The 19,403-nt window shown below is 43.1% G+C and overlaps 1 protein-coding gene across 1 annotated transcript in view; it reads right to left on the reverse strand.

Moving 5' to 3' along the window:
• The window catches only part of LOC122571107 (neuroligin-4, X-linked), a 220,859-nt gene that overhangs the window by 21,770 nt on the left and 179,686 nt on the right, over positions 1-19,403 (reverse strand). Inside the window, exons 2-3 of the mRNA XM_043734403.1 lie at positions 14,840-14,998; positions 6,705-6,902 (exon numbers count right to left, since the gene is read on the reverse strand). Coding sequence (XP_043590338.1) covers positions 6,705-6,902; positions 14,840-14,998 — 357 coding nt within the window. The remainder of the gene's footprint in view (positions 1-6,704; positions 6,903-14,839; positions 14,999-19,403) is intronic.

Raw genomic sequence — 19,403 nt, forward strand, 5'->3', positions numbered from 1 at the left:
TCTCTATGAACACGCGTCGATCTGTTTTTATCGTAACGTTATTTTAGCGAAACAACGAAACAACGCAGAGTCCGGAGTTTCTGCGAATGAAATATAAACGCTACGAACCGACGTATGACTACGATCTCATTCTACTCATTCTAGTTATGGCTGTTCCGAAAGCTATAAATTTCGAATGATTCTCGCTCGAATGCATCGCACGGCAAATGTATTTGAGATATTACCAAATATCACCGCGCTGTTTTTTCCTCGGCGATTTTTCCTTCCGAACGTCACGCTTGGTGTTCGTTTCCGGCAAAGCTTATTAACTTATCATCCACGGCAGTTGTCAGCATCGCCGTGCTTCGGAGAAGATGACTATGCCTTTCCAGTCGAGTTTACGAGGGAATCAAGAAGAGGATCAAGGAGGTAGAGGAGGCACAGAGAAGAGGGCAGCGAGGGGTCGGACAGTAGAAGCTTACGTTCGCTGGTAATATTCATAACTTGCAAGCGGCTTACCGTCCTCTTCTCTCGTACGAATGTTTATGCGGTCGATATTTAAATTAACCGACCACTTGAACAAGTTTTTCCTCTTTTCTCGCGATTATAAATACAATCTTCAGCGTGAATATTCGCGGTCTCGCGCCGCATTAACCGTTCCCCGTTCGTATTTCACCTTACCTTTCTTCTTTTCTTCTTCTTCGCTGTAAAAGAATTGAAACCTCCGAGGGAAGTCGTTTCTGCTTGGCGATCGCAGTTTTCATCGATTTAGTTTTCTTCGCTATGAAGCCGACAGGGAACGAGTAAGCATCGTGGGAGCCTTCGTTTTGCTCGATTTCATTTTCGTCCATCGCACCGGAAAAATGCATTTTCCAGTTGCATTTCCTGCCTTTGCGTATCTATTAATCGAACCGTGATTCACGGCCACCGCAGGGATCCTCGATAGCCACTTTATTTTCTGTGAGCGGAACGACCATGTAACTCGAAGTCAAGATCGGGCGACATCGTTTTTTTTTTTTTTTTTTTTTTTTTTTTGAGAATTCAGAATTTTTTCAAATCACCCAGGGGAACGAGAGACGTTTCTAAATACGTTTCCATGGATAAAGTAATTGCGAGGCGTTGTTGAATTAATTGATAGGATACCGTTTCTGGTAACGACACCAGGGATCTATTGGTCACGGAGCAAAATATGCAAAGCTTAAACAGCGCCGTGGGACCCCTGTCAGCTAACGACGGTAAGTTATTATACTTGTAAAAAAATGGCAAATCGGTTTGCATGAATAAAAAGTATCCGAATACGAAGCATCCTTAAGCTGCTTATCTTTATTTTGGTACGAAGAATAACGTAACGCTCTTTCGTTGAGAAAAGTTTACTTCTTCAGAAATACTAACGCGTACGCTTATCGCGTATCACGATCGGGAAATAAGAAATTATCTTATTCCAGTTGTTATAAATTCGTCCCTAAAGAGATCAAGCTACATTTTGAGCACTACGTTTCGAACTCTGATGTAATTTTGAGAAATTCGAGATTCAAGAATCGATGGTTTCGATACCGGTTGCTCGACACAGATTCATTAACGATACCTTCCAAGACCTCGAGTTACCAGATTGCTGGTAATAAATGCACAGGCTGCGTTGCACGCGTGCATAGACACACGTGCGTCCGTTGCTGCGCTGCCAGCTGTACGTCATTCTGCAGCACGGTAATGGGTAGCCGAACAGCAATATCGATCTGTCTTTTCCTCCGCATCTTCCGTTCTCTCGTCTTTTCCGGCCGGAAAGTGGCCGAGGGTGTCGCGACACGAACTTTTCCCAACGATCGTTGTCTATCCGTCACGTTAACTTCGTGCTATCTCGCGTTTCATATTCCTTCTTCTTCTCATACGCTTCTATTTTACTTTTACTAAATACAGATAAGCGAAGCTTTTGGAACGTTCTCTTTTTTCGAAGCCTTTCGCTAAGTTAAAGCTAACACGCGGATGAACAGCGCAGAGACGAGTTCGTAGGCGTGTATTGATTTTCTCAGCCGAATAAAAATATGATCGAGTTTTGTTACGTTGACGGTATCAAACGAAAAGAGCGGAGAAACTCGGATATCGCAATTAATCAATGTGAGGTTGTTCAATGTTTTCTCAGTTTCCTTATGCACGGATTACTGTTAAAAAGAAGAATCATCCATCGCTGCGTGTTCTAATTAAAATCTTTCAATCTATAGATTTTTCACATCCGCATCGAAGCGTTCAGATTTTTTCCAATTATACAGTTCAGATGAAAACGCAATCGCAGATTGGAAAAATATCGATATCAGCCGGCGGAAGAGTCGTGATTAGCGCGCGCAACATCTCAAGCGATCCCCCAGGCTAAGGGTTAATCGAGAGAAGCGAAACTAGGCCGATAACATCGATTTCGTAGCTCTCATGTTTTATTGAATACGCTCATTGGCCATGCCAGTGCTCTGTTCTCGAGTCGGCACTCGACCAAGGAAGAAATCGTTTCGTCGTCGGCGACACGAGGGATTCCTCTTACGGTCAGAAACGGGCACAACGCGAAACGATCTCGTTAGAGAAGCGATTTGATCCACGCCTTTACTCGCGATTCTTTTCTTCCAACGCGATCGTATTTTCGTTCTTGTCGAGAACTCGAGAATCACCCAATGATGATAACTTCGTGTTATCAAAGAACGGACGGTGGACACCCATCGGGCGAATAAGCGTAGATGCGCCAAAGCGTAACGAACGCCCAGAGATCAAAAATTTTAATTAATAGGTCGTTCGGTTGATTTTGAAAGGACGCGCTTACGAATTTCAATTGGTCAGAAGATCGCGGATGGCAATTTATCAAGCTTCAAGGAATACGCAGACAACGTTCCATGGCTACGTGGAACGCCTTGTGCTGTACCTGTGGATTCAAACTGAGACAGCATAGCCGGTAGTTTATTAGCAAGACGAATGGAGCCCAAAGGATTAATCAGCGAGCTGTGACTTAATGGATGATTTGTGGTGTCGAATTTTGCCCGGCATCTACGTATATTCTAATTTGCCAATTGCCTCGTTCCATGCGTGGCGAATAACGAATCACCGAATCGAAGGATTTCTCTTTTCGCTGAAGAAACAAAAGACGCAACGATAAAAACGGGAAGGCAGAAAATAGTTAGAAGAATTCCATCGAGATCGACCATTTTTCATCTCTATTTTCAGTAGCTACGACTCGTTTGCTTCGAACACGTAATACACAACCGAACTACAATATCCAACAATACCGTGCGATATTTCTACCTCCGCGATTACCACCAAAATTAATTGGACCAACATCCGTGCAACTTCGCTGATACCATACATTCCACAGACGCGGAACCACCACGAAGGTTATTGGTCTCTCTTGAAAAATGGCTCTTGATTTACAGTTCCTGCATCATCGGTAAAATTTCTAGCTCTCGATTACTTTCATCGAGCGCCGGCAATCGAAATAACGTTCTACTCCGACAGGAAAATCTCAAACGATTAACAAGTCTTGAACAACGAATCCTCCAGCGATCTTTCAATCGGCGATTGCACGGTTCGAAACCGGTGGCCAAATACACTGGCAGATTCCCAGACAAGGACGAGTATTTATGTAGAGTGGACGAACGAGGTCGACCAGGGTGTGATCTCCTCTTTGGTGGATCGTAGCTGATAGCGATTCTGTTTGGCCTGCCACCTGATAGAGAGTTCCTAACCGCGGACATTATCCATTCGGAGCCGGTTGCTTGCGTAGATTAAACTCTACGGATTAGACACCATCAGAGAAGGACCGGTTAGAGGAGCTAGCGGTTCGATTTCGAATCGATCGACCGGGATAATACTAAGGTTTCTCTCCTGGCGTTTTAGTAATTGCGACCAAGTTACCTGCATACTTTTGTCAGCATTGCAAGCGAGTTTTTTTCTCCTTTAGAAATTCTAAACACCGTCGAGTGAGAGCGAATTTAACTGAATTCAGATGATGGCACACTTCGCAATGAGTTTTACCGTGTTGATGCTCGAGATAATTAATTACCCGACGCTATCAAAGCGATCAAAGTGGCTGATTACTGTGTTTTCATGAAAACATAAGTTCGGATTTATGCATTTTCTACATTTTTTATGTCTTGAAAAATGCAAAATTAATGTAAATCGATAGTAATAATGAAATCGCGCGAGAATTCTTTTGAACTAGTACTCGGAGCGTTGTACGCCTGTGACAGGCGGCACGTTAAGATTACGCGAGTTCTCGTTGCGGCCGCGTATAAATCACAGAGAACGGTATAAAAACCACGCTCTGATAAGCGGCGAGATTCGTCGAGCACGCAGTCTACTTTGAGTCTGGATAATTAAAAAAGAAATGCATAACTTTCCACGATACGTAGGCTAGCCTGCTCTTTCAATTAATTAAACCAATCAATTTTACCGGCGTTGTTTATCAGTAATTCATAATCCAACTGTGCTCTGCACACAATTTTTTTCTGCTGTAGTAAAACAAGTTCTTTCTACGTCCCATGTAAAATTCCTGCCATCGATTCTCTAATCTATCGTCAAATATCTGCTTTTTAAAAGCCGCACTTGGCAAACAATTTTCCAGTGGATGGTAATGCAAACAAATTTTTATTAGAGCGAAGCGATGTCCATGGGATTTTGTAATCGGAGCGTAGAAAAATTTGCCCGGCGAAGAGAAGGAAAGAAAGAGGGGAAATATAGCGTGGTGAGAATCGAGGCCCGCTTTTTCCATTAAAGCGATCCTCCTGTACAGAATTGCCGTCATTCATCGTTCGGGCCGGCGATGCTGATGCCATCAGCGCAAATTGCACGGCGCATTTTACGTCACAAATGGCGGCGTTGCGTGGCATTTGCTGGTCGTAGACTCATTAAACGAGCCTTTCGCTCGTAATGCCTCTCGACGCGCGTTGCTCTGCTCGACGACGAACGTGCGACTTTTCCCCGCGGCACGTCACGCCGGCCGCAATAAACCTGGTTGCTGTTAGTGTTGCCGTCCTCTTTTTCGCGACGCGAGTCCCACTAGGATTACCGTGACGGAATGAAATCGAGGGGTTGCTAAGTAAATCCCGTTGATCGGCCTCGAGCAAGATTTGAAGGGATTCTGCATCGAGATCAGATGGCAAAAGAGTAAAAGTTCGACAAATTTTACAGAATATTCGTTTGGTCTTTTAGCTGATGCCAAGGACGATGCTAAGATAATCCGAGTAATTTTCGGTTCGATGGTTCTCTTCTCGAATTATTACTTCTTTCGTGATTCGAAGTAATTCGAGGTAATTTTTGTCAAAATTAATAACGTTAACGTTTAGTCAGCGTTAAAGAAAAAGCGGAATATTGGTCGGGAAATTTCCGTAACACGGTACGACCAGAACTCCAAGTTCCAGAATATCACGCCTTATTGATTGTAACTTGCCATCCAATTTTCCCTAGCAGCCGGTCCAATCATGTTCATATGCGCATATTAAAGTTAATCCGGAGCATATGTAGGGGAGGTCGCCGGAAAGCAGAAGAGGGCTGGTGGTTTACCAGACGTGATCAATTAGGGGTAGAATCAGCTGGCCTAATCTCCATTGACAGTTTCCAGCTGTAGTGAATTATCGTACGGTTGAGTTAACGATAAGGTGGATCCGGTCAGATTACTTCGTTGTTTTCCCCCGTCCTCGAAGGATCGATTTGTCTTCCATACGCTGAAACAGCCCCGACCAATTTCCGCTCACGCGACCCTAATCAACGAAAGACCTGAGAAATGATTTTCGCCAGGTTTCAGTTATTAATTTCCTTGGTCGATACGGTCGCGTCGAGTTTCAAAGAAATTTATTCGCTCGTAGATAGGCGTACGTGGAAAGTCTGACTGTTTTAAGCGCCACGGTGGATAATTTGGGGGTGACACGGTCGCAAAAATTTTACAGCGAATACCTTTCGCTCCGTCGAGAAGGGTTTCTTTCCACGGACGAGACGATAAAAAAGGTGAGAACGATCTCTAAAGCGATGTTCCCGCGACAAAGTATCGGACAAGTCGAAAGGGAACCTCTTTATCGACGTATTCAAGCAAGACTAACAACAGCGAGGAGGGTTGCCGTCCGAAACGAAGTGCGCCGGAAGCTAGCGGCTGTTTTTTTATGGGTTCAGCCAGGTCCGAGGCCCGTTCACCCCTCGTTTACATCTAACGCTTTAATCTTGAATATTCCATCAGTTATTTCTAAACGTGCCTGTTAAAAGGGTTAGCGTGATCCAACGTTAATTATTCCAAGGGCCGGCGCACGACAGAAATAAAATATACGCCGTGCTGCCCCTTACACGCTCCAAGAGGGGTGAATTACCTGTGATTCGATTAAAGTGACGCGATTCCTCTGACTGGTCGAAAAAAGCTCGTTTGATCTTCCTCCCTCCCGCCCTACCGCCGTGTACCACCGTGTATCAGCGTACGTGCTTTTAATATTCAAATAAACCTCCCTTGCTTTCGATCGTAGCCACTGAAATGTTCGCCAAACACGTTCTCGTCTTTTTACGGTCGAAGATCGAAGGGTGTTTGGATGTTTCCTCCCAGACGCAGGCTTGGAATATTCTGACTTATAAGAAAAAGAAAAAAAAAAAAAGAACGAACGATATATTACGCGAAATTACGTTAAAAGTGTAAAACAATTGGATTTTCATAAACCAACGCAATTACGACACACATAACGAAATACTTTGGAGAAGAGAAATAGGAAACTGCTCACCGTCTGGCACCGCGTGACTGGTCATTAGGAAATTGACGCAAGCAGCCCCGGTACCGTGGCCGACCAACGTCACGTTCCTAGGATCACCACCAAAGTAGCCGATGTTCTCTTGCACCCAGTGTAACGCAGCGATCTGATCCATCAAGCCGTAATTCGCCGGCGAGCGTAAGTGCGAATCCGTGTTGGCGTTTAGAAAGCCTGTAATGAAAACAAGCCTGGTTATGCTCGTTTGCCCGCGTTTCGATGTTACGCGGGCTGCTGCTAAACCACGGTTAAATTATCGAGACTCCTTCCTAATCAGGGATAATTCCGATCGATAAATTTAACGATAGCGCGCGAGTTCGTTTTTCCATCGTAAATATACAGTAAATTTTCTTTGCTCCGCTAAATACAATAATTGGAGTCCATTAATACTGGGAAGAAATTCTTCGAATTTCTTTGCTTTAGATCTTAAAGCTGCGCGTTCTTGACAATCGCAATAGACGAGAAAATGGACTTTCAACAGCTTCCAAGATTGAGAATCGTAAGAACGAGAGATAAAACGCGAAATCGGTTCGAAGCGACTGTTCTTGACCCAGACTACGACCTGAATTTAGGACAGCCCGTGTCTCTGCACGTAAACGGGTGTAAACGAATATGGGAGCTCGTTTCCGGTCGAAAAGCGGATGGAACAAGAGTAAGAAACGAGCATGGCTCCGTTCTTCAAAGGAAACGAAGCCACTTGGCGCGCGCGAAAGACACTTTTGACCGAGCAATCGCGGCTTTTCCGGTCGACACCCGCCGTAAATACTAATTCCGTAAATACTATTTCGATGGTTCGCATCGATTGATACCGATATGCAAATTCTCGGACCAGAGAATAAATTGTTCGACTATTTGATCGGCGTACGCGGCCCTTCGGACTCATTGTCGTTTAATTGGATCCCATGATTCTCGATTCTGCGCTTGGAAATCACCTCGCTACTATTAACGTACGTGTGAGCGACGTGGCTGGAATTTTTTATACCCGTTGTCGAGGTCGATTGAAACTCTAATCTTCTAGAAATCGCCGTACAGTTTTCGCAAATATTTTATAATTCTCCTTGAGTTTTGTTCATTACGGTGGAACTGGAAACAGGCTCCTTAGAATAAAGAATCAAGTTTCGGAAGGGAAAGAAGGAACAGGTAACGATAATTCAACTGCGTATAGTAAGTCAAACTTCCGAATGATAACTTTGAACATCTGTTGCAATACTTAGCGAAGCAATAAAGAGTTTAATGAGTTTCGCTGTTCAAGCTAAACTTTCCAACGGCCACCGAGTTAAGAAGCTTTAACTTGGAAAGCTCGGACTTATTTGACTACAATGATTGGATCGACAACGAAAAGATGCGCGAAATAATAATAATAGTAAAAGAAAAAAGAAGAAAAACAAAGGAAAGGATTAGAGGAAGGGAAAAAATAATATAACGAACAAACGGAACAATAAATTTGTTTTTGTCTGATCGAACGTGTAAGCGAATAAACAAATAAAAAGACAGCGACCGAGCGTAACGCTGTTAGCCTTTTCAAAAAGTCGAACAATGTACCCGATACGACACGGCTGGGTTCGCACCCTTAACTATTCAACCCTCTGGCAATTGCTCGTTTGCACGACGATAAACGGAATGACTTCTCTCTTGGAAATTCCTTTCGACCAGCTCCCGTTGTTCCCGGCATCCACATTTTTCCACTGTCGACGAGCTAGCCGAATTATCGGTTTGGCACCGGTTCCGAGGAACAGGCGGTAGCATGACGTTGACCCATATTCCACGAACATGCACGAAGATTCCTTTATAGGAACTAATACACCAGCGAATGTACGCTACCATGGAAAATCCCATCCATCGTGCAGAATTTGAGGAAAAGATGTTTCCGATAAGGTGACAAAGTGACAAACGATTCTGAACTTTCCTCCAACTTTTCCTTAGCTCCAGCTTAGAACTATAAAAAGATTAGACACGAACATAGACGAACTTCGGTTTATCCAAGAAAAATGCGAAGATACGCGTAGCCCATGGGACGTTAAAATGACAGGAAGATTAGAACACAAGGTTCATCAGGATCGGTACGTTAACCACACTGTTTTAATAATCCAACAATGTTGATAATTAATGGATGCGATTTTGGTACGTTGTTGTGTAACGTTGTTGTGCCGAACAAATCTGATCTATGTAATTGTGATATATCCGATGTCGCACATATGCGGTAACGCATATAATTGGCCTTGGCAACAATAGTGCAAATTATTTCCGAGTTACCTATCGACCTTGTAACGATATCGGAAAACGTGTACCGAACCTCGCCAACTTTGTAACAAAGTTGAAAATTAATTTCAGCCTTCTGAAAGCGCTGAAGCAGCGCTACACATTAATATCGAGTGTATTTCCAGGTTCTAACGATGTCGCACAATCGCTTTATGCTTTGTCTGACCTTGCAACATTGTTGAAAATGCTTTCGCAGCTAATTCCACTGATACAATATTCCGGCGTGTGTACTTGCGACTGACCTAGGAATAATAAGGCCTGCTCGGTCCGTCGGTGTAATTTGCCAAGTAACCCAGTTCTTCGAAGTAGGGTGTGAGTTATTGGTTTCACTTCCGTGAGAAATATCACTGCGTTTGGAATCAGCACCGCCAGCGTTCCCCGACTTAAGCTTCCAACTGTTTGAAAGTACAGTAGACTTAACCGTTGATGGAAAAAGTCGGAAGGAATTCCATGCAGACCCGATAATAAGAGAGGTTTTAGTCGCGTCCCACCGCGTGTATGAAGTTGGCGAATAATTCGAAAGCACGACTACTGGCGCGATATTAAGCAAAATTGCCGGGAATAATATAGGAATTTACATTTAATTTCGAGAAATGGAACTGGAGGATGAGGAGTGGCCGAGGTGAAGAAGGGATCGCGAGGGAAGGAGAGAACAGTACGCGAGGTACGTGCAACGAATTTCTTTCGACCGAACCTGAATTCACAGACAATTTTCTCGTTGCACGATCGCCGATAAATTAATTTCCCCGAGAACATGACAATTAACCGGGCTAGCACGGCCTCTTCAAGTGAATTCTTTTGTCCCACGTTCGAACTCCTGGAAAATAGTAGCCCCGTTTATAGGGGAATAGGATTACGTATTCGCTATGAAAAGAGGAAAAGCTTGGCGACCCGATGACTTAGAAATTACGTAATCGAGGTATTTAACATATCGTTGTTTTAATAATTGTTCATTAGAGAACGAGGAATATCTCGAGGAAGATCTTTTAGCGTTTAATTCGTTACCGTGAAAATTCGCGAACAGTACGTGAAGTTGCTTGGCGAATTCAAAGAATACTCCAGCTTTCGTATTAAAATAACGAGGTTTCTCTTTTCATAGCTTTCGAGTAGATATAAAGCGAGTGACTCTTAAAGAGCGTGAAGAATGAATACCAAGGATATAAAGAGCTCGCGTTGCAATTAATGGAAACGGTAACTGCTAAAGATGCGAGAGCGTTGTCAAACACGCTATACAACGACTCGTTTATCAATTCTTATGGCAAGTTTTATCCTAAGTATAATTGCCAATATAAACTAAAGGACGTGCCTTCTGGATACTCGTTTTGCGAGTTACAAGCAAAGAATTCCGACGGGCGTTTTTCACGCCAAATTTATCAAAGCTGTTTGTAACGATAATTAAACGATGTCCCCTTGTTTTTCCTCTTTTCTATTCAGGTTTGAAAGAACGTACACGCAACGTTACGCGATTTACACGTTTCTGATAAACGATTAAGGAACGAAAGAAAATACATTTATAGGTGGAAGATGTTAATAAGTTCTGACGGACGCGTTCATTAGTATGCATCGGTTCGTTGAACTCATCACCCTCCATTTCGGCACGCTTCGAAATCGATGAAAACGAGATTTAAAGCAACGCTTACGTTCTAAACAATGCGCGTTGAATATGCATGCGCGATTCACAATTTTCACCGGATAGTATAACGCGCTGCAATTTTCTAGGGTTCTCGCCACCATTCCCCCCTCTATCTGTTGGTATAACGTTTGATCGATGATGTTTCCAACTGTATTATGAAGCGCATTCGCACGATTTCGTTTTAAAGGTTTGTTTCATCCGAACCCGATCCACGCGATAAACGTTGAGCGAAACACTGGTTGTCCACGGGTCGAACGATAAAACGGATCTTTCGAAAAAAGAAGGGGAGAAAAATACAAAAACGAGTAAAACTGGAAGCTCCTTTATTCCCGGCAGCGATTCGATCGGTCGTTTGTAATCGAGCCGATTCAAAGTGTTCGGAATTGCGCTTTCGACACGATGCTCTCGCACGACCGATTCGTACGCATAAAACACTAATGATATAATCGTGTTTGCAACGCTTGCGCTTGTTAGCACGATGGATAGTTGAAAACAAGCAAGCCATATCACGTAAAATCGTGCAAGAGGGAAGAAAAGAAATAGATCGCAAAACAGAGAAAATGGGACGAAATAAATGGACGATTTCGAAACTTGTTTCCAGAATACGGAATTCCGTTCGATTTTCCGATGACTTCTGACGAGGGAAAACGAAGTAGAGAGTACGGTGGTTAGAAAAGCGAGAAAGATCGACGGGAGCCAACGAAAACGAGGGTGCATAGAACAGTGGAAAACGTGCGAAACTGGAATAGAAATAAACCACCGGTCATATCCCATTTGATATTCAACCTCCGGCGTATCTGTCGTACTGAGCTTCCGTGTCTCCTATTCTTCTCGTTACAATGGAACTGCTGAACGTTACTCGTTGATTTAAATTTTCCGGTACATGGGCGTGCACAGCCGCGGCTGGATATCGCCCACCACCCTCTACTACATCCTTTCGCCCACCAACCGCCCCCCCCGAACCATCGCCACTTTTCGTTCGACACAATGCCTCCCCGTCATTTTTGCCAGTCGAAGGAAAAACGGCGAAAAAGAGTAAAAGAAAATAGGAAGAGTGACCACGAGAAGAAAGTGCTTCCTGAAACCGAGACTCTTCCGTTTCGCTGAACTAACGATGGAATCAAATTTCGATATTTTTCACGCCTCCACCACTTTTACACTGGTTCACCGTTCTCTGGTTTGCCACCTTTTATCTTTCTCCACCTTTGTACTTTTGCCACAACAATCGCTAATTGGCCTTTGATTGGACTTCAGTGGACTTTATTTCTTTCGGCGGTGAGAAGATGGATCCTTTTTTTTTTTTCTCGGATACGTACGTGAAAACTCGTTTCGACTAAAAATTTATATACTTGCGAGCAACGGAGATTTTTCTAACAACGAGCAACGTTGATTCGATTTCCTTGCTAACGAATTTATCAAGATTCGATAAAGTGCGAAGCTATCTCGCATGCAAAAAACCTTCGAAAGTTAAGTAATATCTTACGCTTCGTAATTTTCCCGTAGCTGCAGTGTAGCTTTCAAAACGAAATTCAACTATTCACTTGTTATTTTCATTCCATTCGATCGAATAAATTTTTCCTCCATGACTATGCAAACTTTCATTTCGGCGCTATATTTTCCCAGCGAAGTTTCTTATTTTACAAATGTCCCGTGGAACGGAACGCTGCATGTTTTTAACGTCACTCTACCTCTATATCAAATCGACCACCGTTTTTCATTTCCATTCTTTCGACAGAAGCCTGACTTGTGGTAATAAAAAAGAAGAATTATTTCTAGACAAACTAGCGCGTATCGTTTTACTCATTCGAGCAAGATAAACGATACAGTTTCTCGATCGAGGAACTGCGTTTTACGATACGTCAGACGTGTAATCTTTTTAAAACAGCGATAATTAAAATCACATAAATAGTTAAAAGCGTATGAGAAATTTGAGAAATTGATAGGAGAAATTGAAGTGAGCGTTAAGCGTATAAAATTCTGCTGATGGGCAAAACGCTGGTGGATGTAATTCAAGAAACGGAACCTCGTTACATCGTCCACGTTCCACAGAACGTGTACCGCTCCTCGTCACTTTACCAGGACAAAGGGACAACAGGGAAACGCAGGGAGAAAAAAGGTGGAAGAATATTCGTGACACGGCGAAGCTTCTCTGCTACAGCTACGTGGGAAATTAACGGCGAGCGAGCTTAAAAATTCGGATTTAGCTGTGGCGCGTTGTTTCCTCGGAAAAAATTACGATCCAAGAATGAAAATCCATCGCCTCAAGCGGTCAAATGTCCTCTAACTGTTTTCTTTCACGGTTAAAATATGTTTTTTTTTTTTTGTAATTCACCATTAATTTGTATTCTTTAGACAAACTCAAACGTTACTGAAAAATCCCATCAAAGTGTCTTAAAAAAACGTAGTTTAGAAAAGAATAGGTATAAACAATGTACGATTAATTTCCAATTAATTTTTAAGCAAATCTGAAAACACATGCATGTTATTATTTAGGAAACGAAGAAAATTGGAAAATATTTAGAGATTACCGTAAATACTTGTCCAAGAACCTGACAAAAATCATGGGTAAGTATTTGTACTCTACTTGTCCCAGAAGTGCACAAGAAACGTATCAGAAGCGAATTAGAGAATCTCCAGAGAGGATAGTCCTCGTAAATCCCACAAAGAGACCCTCTTCTTAAGGAAAGAAGCGGTTCGAATTCTCGAAAAAAGTTCACAGAGGTTCCATTCGTGTCATATCCCGTTGGCTACAGCTCGACTCTTAATTACAGGAAGTTAACTCGCTTCGACAATTGGCTGCGCACTGAAATCTCGATTAATCTCCGCGAGCCACGTCTGCTGGTTCGCTCGTAGGAATACGTGCCTCCGGCCAGCAACGTCGTCCGACTCTCTCTCTCTCTCTCTCTCTCCTTCTAGCTCTTTGTCAGAGACGTCGAAGAATCGTGCTGACGTAACTGGAATATATTATCATAACGCGAGGAAGCGAGTATTATATTGGCGGCGCATGGACGAGGATGGTGGCCGCCACTGTCACGGAAACGGAGGCAGAGTCAAGAATTTAGTTTGGTGAAACGGAAGACACGGCCATAATGAGTTTCCTATTAGATTTGGTCGCTACTGTTGCCTGGCAACCCGCTCTGACTTTCGATCCTCTCTACCTGGCCGCGCCAGCAAATACCGTGCTCTTTGATTTTATTTTCTTCCCTTTTTTTCTACTTTCCTTAGTGTCTTTCTTTCTAAAAGGTTTCTCTACGGGAGATACATCGAATCGTTGCGAATTCAATGATCGAGGAATGTGAATTTGAGTGTATGTTCCTTTTTGATTTCTCAAACAAGCGATCGAATCTTTTGTCAACTCCGAATTAGAAGAAATTTTAATCTCGAAATTAAATTATCTCGGACACGTAGTTCTTCGAATATGTTTAAGTTTCCTACGTGCTTCACGCGGCGATTTTGTTTGCCTGATTATTTAACAAGGTTAACAAATTTTAACGCGACTCGCTCACGCACCGAAACGAATTCAAACAATAGACAAAGTCCGAGAAAGGAGTAACCAGTTTCGTTGGCTCGTTCGACTGAGATGCACAGTCCGCATGCTAATGGCTACCGGCCGTCTCATCGACGAGACTGGTCTTGTAATCCACGTTCGTGCGACCTTACCGTTGCCAACTTCTGCACGCACGTAATTAAGGGAGCGTTCGAAGCGGTAACGATTGGCTCGCCTCTGTGATAGGTATGCCGGCCAGAGTTGCTGAATCTCCAGAAATTGGGTGACAAAGTTTAACTCGCTGACGTTCGTCAAGGGATCGAGATTAATTCGACCGACCCTTCCATGGTGGAGACGTTGCCTATCGGAATTTTCTTCGCTTACGCTCATTCTCACTATGACGAGGGTGGTTTCTGGCCAATATCTGGTAAAATTTCACGGTGAAAATATTGATCGGGCTTTAATTGATTCGAGGATTATTGAGAATTGGTATGTGTGTGTGTGTGTGTGTGTGTGTGTGTGTGTGTGTATGTGTGATTACTTAATTTTAATTGCTTAATAGCAAAAAAATTAATTCCATTTTCTAACATTAGGTCTCCCGGTAAGTTCGCAAGACGAACGTCAACAAATTATATACTTGTGATAAAGAGGGAAGAGTAATAATGATAGCGAATGGTAAATTAAAATTTCTGTTTCCAATAATAGAGGAGAAAGAGGAGCGTAATTACTCACCTAAAATACCGAGTCTATAATTTATGGTGACGACGACGACACCCCCGTAGCTCGCCAGCACGCTGCCATCGTAGGGGTTGCCGCTGCTCCATTCATAGCTCTCGCCGTGCACGAACACGATCACCGGGTATCTCCTGCCTCCTCCGTCCCTCGCGCCAGCTGTAATCAATAAAATTATTCTCTGATCGATCGGCACTGCTGACACTTGATAGTTCACGTCGCGCATCCTTAAAGATCCATTTTTCAAAGGTGCCGTTCTATAAACTTTTGACGCCACCGTAAAGGATTATCGGCAAGTTTGTCTACAGAATCTAACCGAACGTCTCTCTACCGTCGAATAGGTCGTCTATCTCGATAACAGGTTATCGAAAGTTCACGTACAGGTGGTTAATTACGAGCATATCAACGATATGAAGTAGAAAATTCCACGAGTACCGGAGATTGCAACTCATCGGAGGGTAAATGAAAATGTTCCCCGGACAAAATCGAACGCCTTGTTACGGGTATCTTTGCACGCGGGCAAAAACGACAGCATTATCCCGGTCGTTTCCGTGTAATGACCGACCCGTAGAAAATATTAAGGTACCACCGGCGTGCACGGTGAACTCTCGTTAAAGCGAACGACGGTAACGTAAGTAGCTAAATTCTGTGTAACATTATTGACTGTGTTGCTACGTTGAAATGAAAACGACCTCATAATCATCGACGTCTGCTCGTTTCTCCACTAACGAGTGCAAAATGAACCGAACGATAACAAAATTTCAGGCAGATAAGTTTCTACGCGTGCGAGAGAAGGCATTAACTTGCAATATGCAACGTTTAAATAGTTAAGCATAGAATTCTTGGTATACAAGTGGCTAGAAACATTGTCTGTGTGGCGACGCACGACGTATTACACTCGAGGTAATTAAAACGAGGGTTCACGAACGCGAGCTGAGTACGTCAATCGGATTTAGTATGCTAATACAGGACTGGAACACACGTGAGCATGATCGCTGTGGCGAACAACAACCTCGGTCATAATTCAACAAATCACGCATTACCACACACGTGCCTGTGTGAGCTATAGTGTTCAAACGGCGCGATTCGATTTCCCTTCGTGCCGTTTTTCATCGAGAAATTGGCTGCCGCGAAGGGAAATGGAATCCAATAGGAGCTGGAATCTACAAAATGAATCCGACACGAAGAAGAATTTGGAAAGAGGATGATGTCTCTTCTGTTGAAGACATCGCGCCAATGAAATTACGAGAGATAGAGCTTATTAAATACTTAATTCGACTCTCTTCCTTAGGGTTTCCCCTTTTTATTAATCGAATTGTGACCTCGTAAAGAGGGAAAACCGTAACACTGGCAATTCGATTAGTCCTCTTGTAACTTTTAATGAAAAAGAGAAAATCTCCCACTAAACGGCGCCAGCACGCGATATTCACTTCTGCCTTTCCCTCCTTTCTCCTCTTCACTCGGTCAAACAAAGTTCCAGAGGGAGGAAAGTCGATTCGCATAAATTCCTTTCTTCCTGTCACTCTCGTGAAACGTTTAGTCTTTCACTAACAATGGGTAAACGATTACGATAGAATAGCCGAGAATTGGTTCAAACAGGTTCGATAATGCTTCTGCTCATTAAACAAAGACTCTTTAACGAAGAGGTGGAACAATGTCAAGCGATGAATCATGCGAAAATACGATCAAATCGTAATAAAATCCTATTGTCGGATACGATGAAACGATCACTAAGTGCGTAACAGTAAGAAATCGCACAATGGCAAAAAGTCAAAAGGGGTGGCAGAGACGACGATAGGAAAACGTGGAAGGTTAATTTCATCTAAATGAAAATTCTCAATGAAATACAATCCCTCGTAATAACTCGACTTTTATATTTGTAATTGCCCGTTTCTCAATACTTGGTTTCTTCTAAAGTTCCACTTAGCTTCTATCCTTTCCATTTCTCTCCCTCTCTTCCCTCCTCTTTACAACGGTTCTCTTCTGATTGTTTCGCCCGTTACTCGAGCTCCTTTCTTTGATCTCCTTTCTCCTATCTTATCTTCTTAAAATCGTCTGTCGTTTTCCTTTATTCCTTCGTGTTCCGTCGCGTAACACCGTCTCGGACCTGTGCTTCTGAAATATTTCGCACAGCGAACCGCGTTGCTTATCCGGCGATACGTTCTCGGCCCAATTTTATCTGGCGCTTTATTAAGCCGTTTTTTGTACCCGTTACTTCACGTTGTGCAACGTTACGGAGCAGATATTTTCCCTCCTCCAAAACAAGTTTTCTTGGCGTAGCGATTTAACCCGAGTCAAACGGCAAATAAAAATTTATTTTCAATTTATATCCTGTACCACTTTTTTCAATGTTACATATATAAGAAACTGTCGCCAGTCGATTTTAGATCCTCGATCAACGCCAGCCGCTCGTTTTCTCCACGAAGGATGAAAACTGACGTCGAGAAATATTGTCCAGAGCGCGTAAGGACCAACGTTACAAGGATGGATTTAATCGGTGTGCAAATTTGCTCGATCGAAATTTTTCATCCGGTAGTTTGACCGATCCTCGGATGACGCATTCGGTGTTCCCCCGCGTGTCAGGCGGCGTTAAGGCGCGCGCGGGACATTCGATTTTATCGAGCGGGCGCGATACATTATTTCAGCCGGTGAATAAATTTGCCAGAGCACTGTCAATATTTGATACGATGTGCAAACAGTTTCGTGTGCCGGCAACGCCTCTAACGTACTTTACATATTCATAAAGCCGCGTGTTCGACTGTTTCAACGGGAGTTGCTGAAGGGGGAATGTTATCAATCGTAACGACGACGACCCTCCCTCCTTAATCGCTTTATTTTTTAGACGCTTCTTCGACAAATATCTTTGTCTTGATAGGTTTCTTTAATTATAAAGGTAAATAATGACTCCTATTCGATAAATGAAAATTGAAAAGCATCTATTTGTGTTAGCTAATGGAAAATGAAAAGTAGTTTGTCATGGCATTGATAGGTGTTCAAATACAAAAGATTTGTCCTATTGGAACGACGATTTCTCAAAGTAGAGGAGGATTTTCTATCCGTTGCGCTTCATAGTCTCGCGAGCTTCCGCAGAGATCGTGTTCCTTGATACAAATGGCAACGTATCTCTAAAAAGTATTTCATGGGGCTTGGACGTAAGAAGAAAGCAGAAAATGGAAGAGATACGATCGAGCTGCAGGTTTCCAAGGCGAACTCAATTTCTAAATGCAATGTCGTCGCTTTAGGATCGCGCGGTCCTTCTTTCTTGGAAAACCCGTTGAGAAACAGATTACGTTTGTTCGATAAGTCATCGCGATAATGTTTCACCGTGTTTACATCGTGAAAATCTTTCTCCGAATTAATTGAACGTAAATGCAAGCGTGAAATTTTTCTAATAATAGATTTTCCCTTTAGTTTATCCTTCACGACGAATGATCTCACCGAAAGCAACGATAGCTTTAGAATTCTTAGCATTATTTTGTCTCCTATTTACGGAAAGTTGGCCCGGATAGGGGAGGGGACAAGAGGAGCAGGAAACTTTATATTACTTCCGAATTGAATTCTATACATCCCCCAATTGGCGTTTCGTAGAAATGGCTTCGTCGCCACGGTAATCGCTCAGCAATCTACATCCGCCGTACTTGACGTGTATCTCCGACGTATCCCCTTTTCAAACAATGAAACCAGTTTTCTTTGCCGTGCTATAGGAAATTTCCAAATAGCTTCGAGATTCTCATTCCTTCGGATTTCCTGTTATTCCTTCATATTTTGTTCTTGTCTGTAGACTATAGGGTAAAGAGGTTCTACAGCTTTAGAAACTTATCAGCAGAGCTTACGTAACAGGTTCTGCCATAAACACGAGATATTCTAAGCACAGCCGATGTCAAGAGAATTACTCGTGTTCAAGAATCGGTTGCCAGTCTAGGTAACTTGTGGAAGTTGATGTAGCCTGGAGCCCTTTGGCTGGAGTAACATCGTTGCAATCTAAGTTCTACCATACCTAAAGCTAAATTAGTCGTGAAATATTCTCGCGTGTAACTTGTTGGTATACACCCTCGATTTTTTCCCAGCATGATAGTTGAGTAGGAACTCGACCTAAAAACCCAGTTCGTGCGACCGACTGACCGAGTAAATCGAAGTTGCCGATCGGAGTTACACAGCGATTCTAATATTTAGGTAAACGCTGATCGACAGAGATGTTAGTGTTATCTAAGTCTATAGACACGGTCACCGATAACGTCGGTCGCATCAACGTTGAAACCTTCTGTTAGGTTAACGATCTTTGCTACGAATTCTGCTGTTCCTCTGATTCTAAATAGCACTAGCAATTCTGCGCGGAATACTCCGGTTCGGCGCTGAGCACCAAACTATTCGGCCACTGCGTCATATCCTCGGAACAATCGGATTTTGTATGCAGCCGGCAGAACCGCGTTTTCATCGACGCGCCCTTTCCGCCGAACGGTCCGCGGCCCTGACAATGCACTCGCGGGAATATTACGAGATATAAACTAGACTAACACGATGTAATTCTGCTTAGCATGCTAACTGCGTGTTCGACTGTAAGTCC

The sequence above is a fragment of the Bombus pyrosoma genome, linkage group LG9, assembly GCF_014825855.1.
Source record: "Bombus pyrosoma isolate SC7728 linkage group LG9, ASM1482585v1, whole genome shotgun sequence".
Lineage (NCBI taxonomy): Eukaryota > Metazoa > Arthropoda > Insecta > Hymenoptera > Apidae > Bombus > Bombus pyrosoma.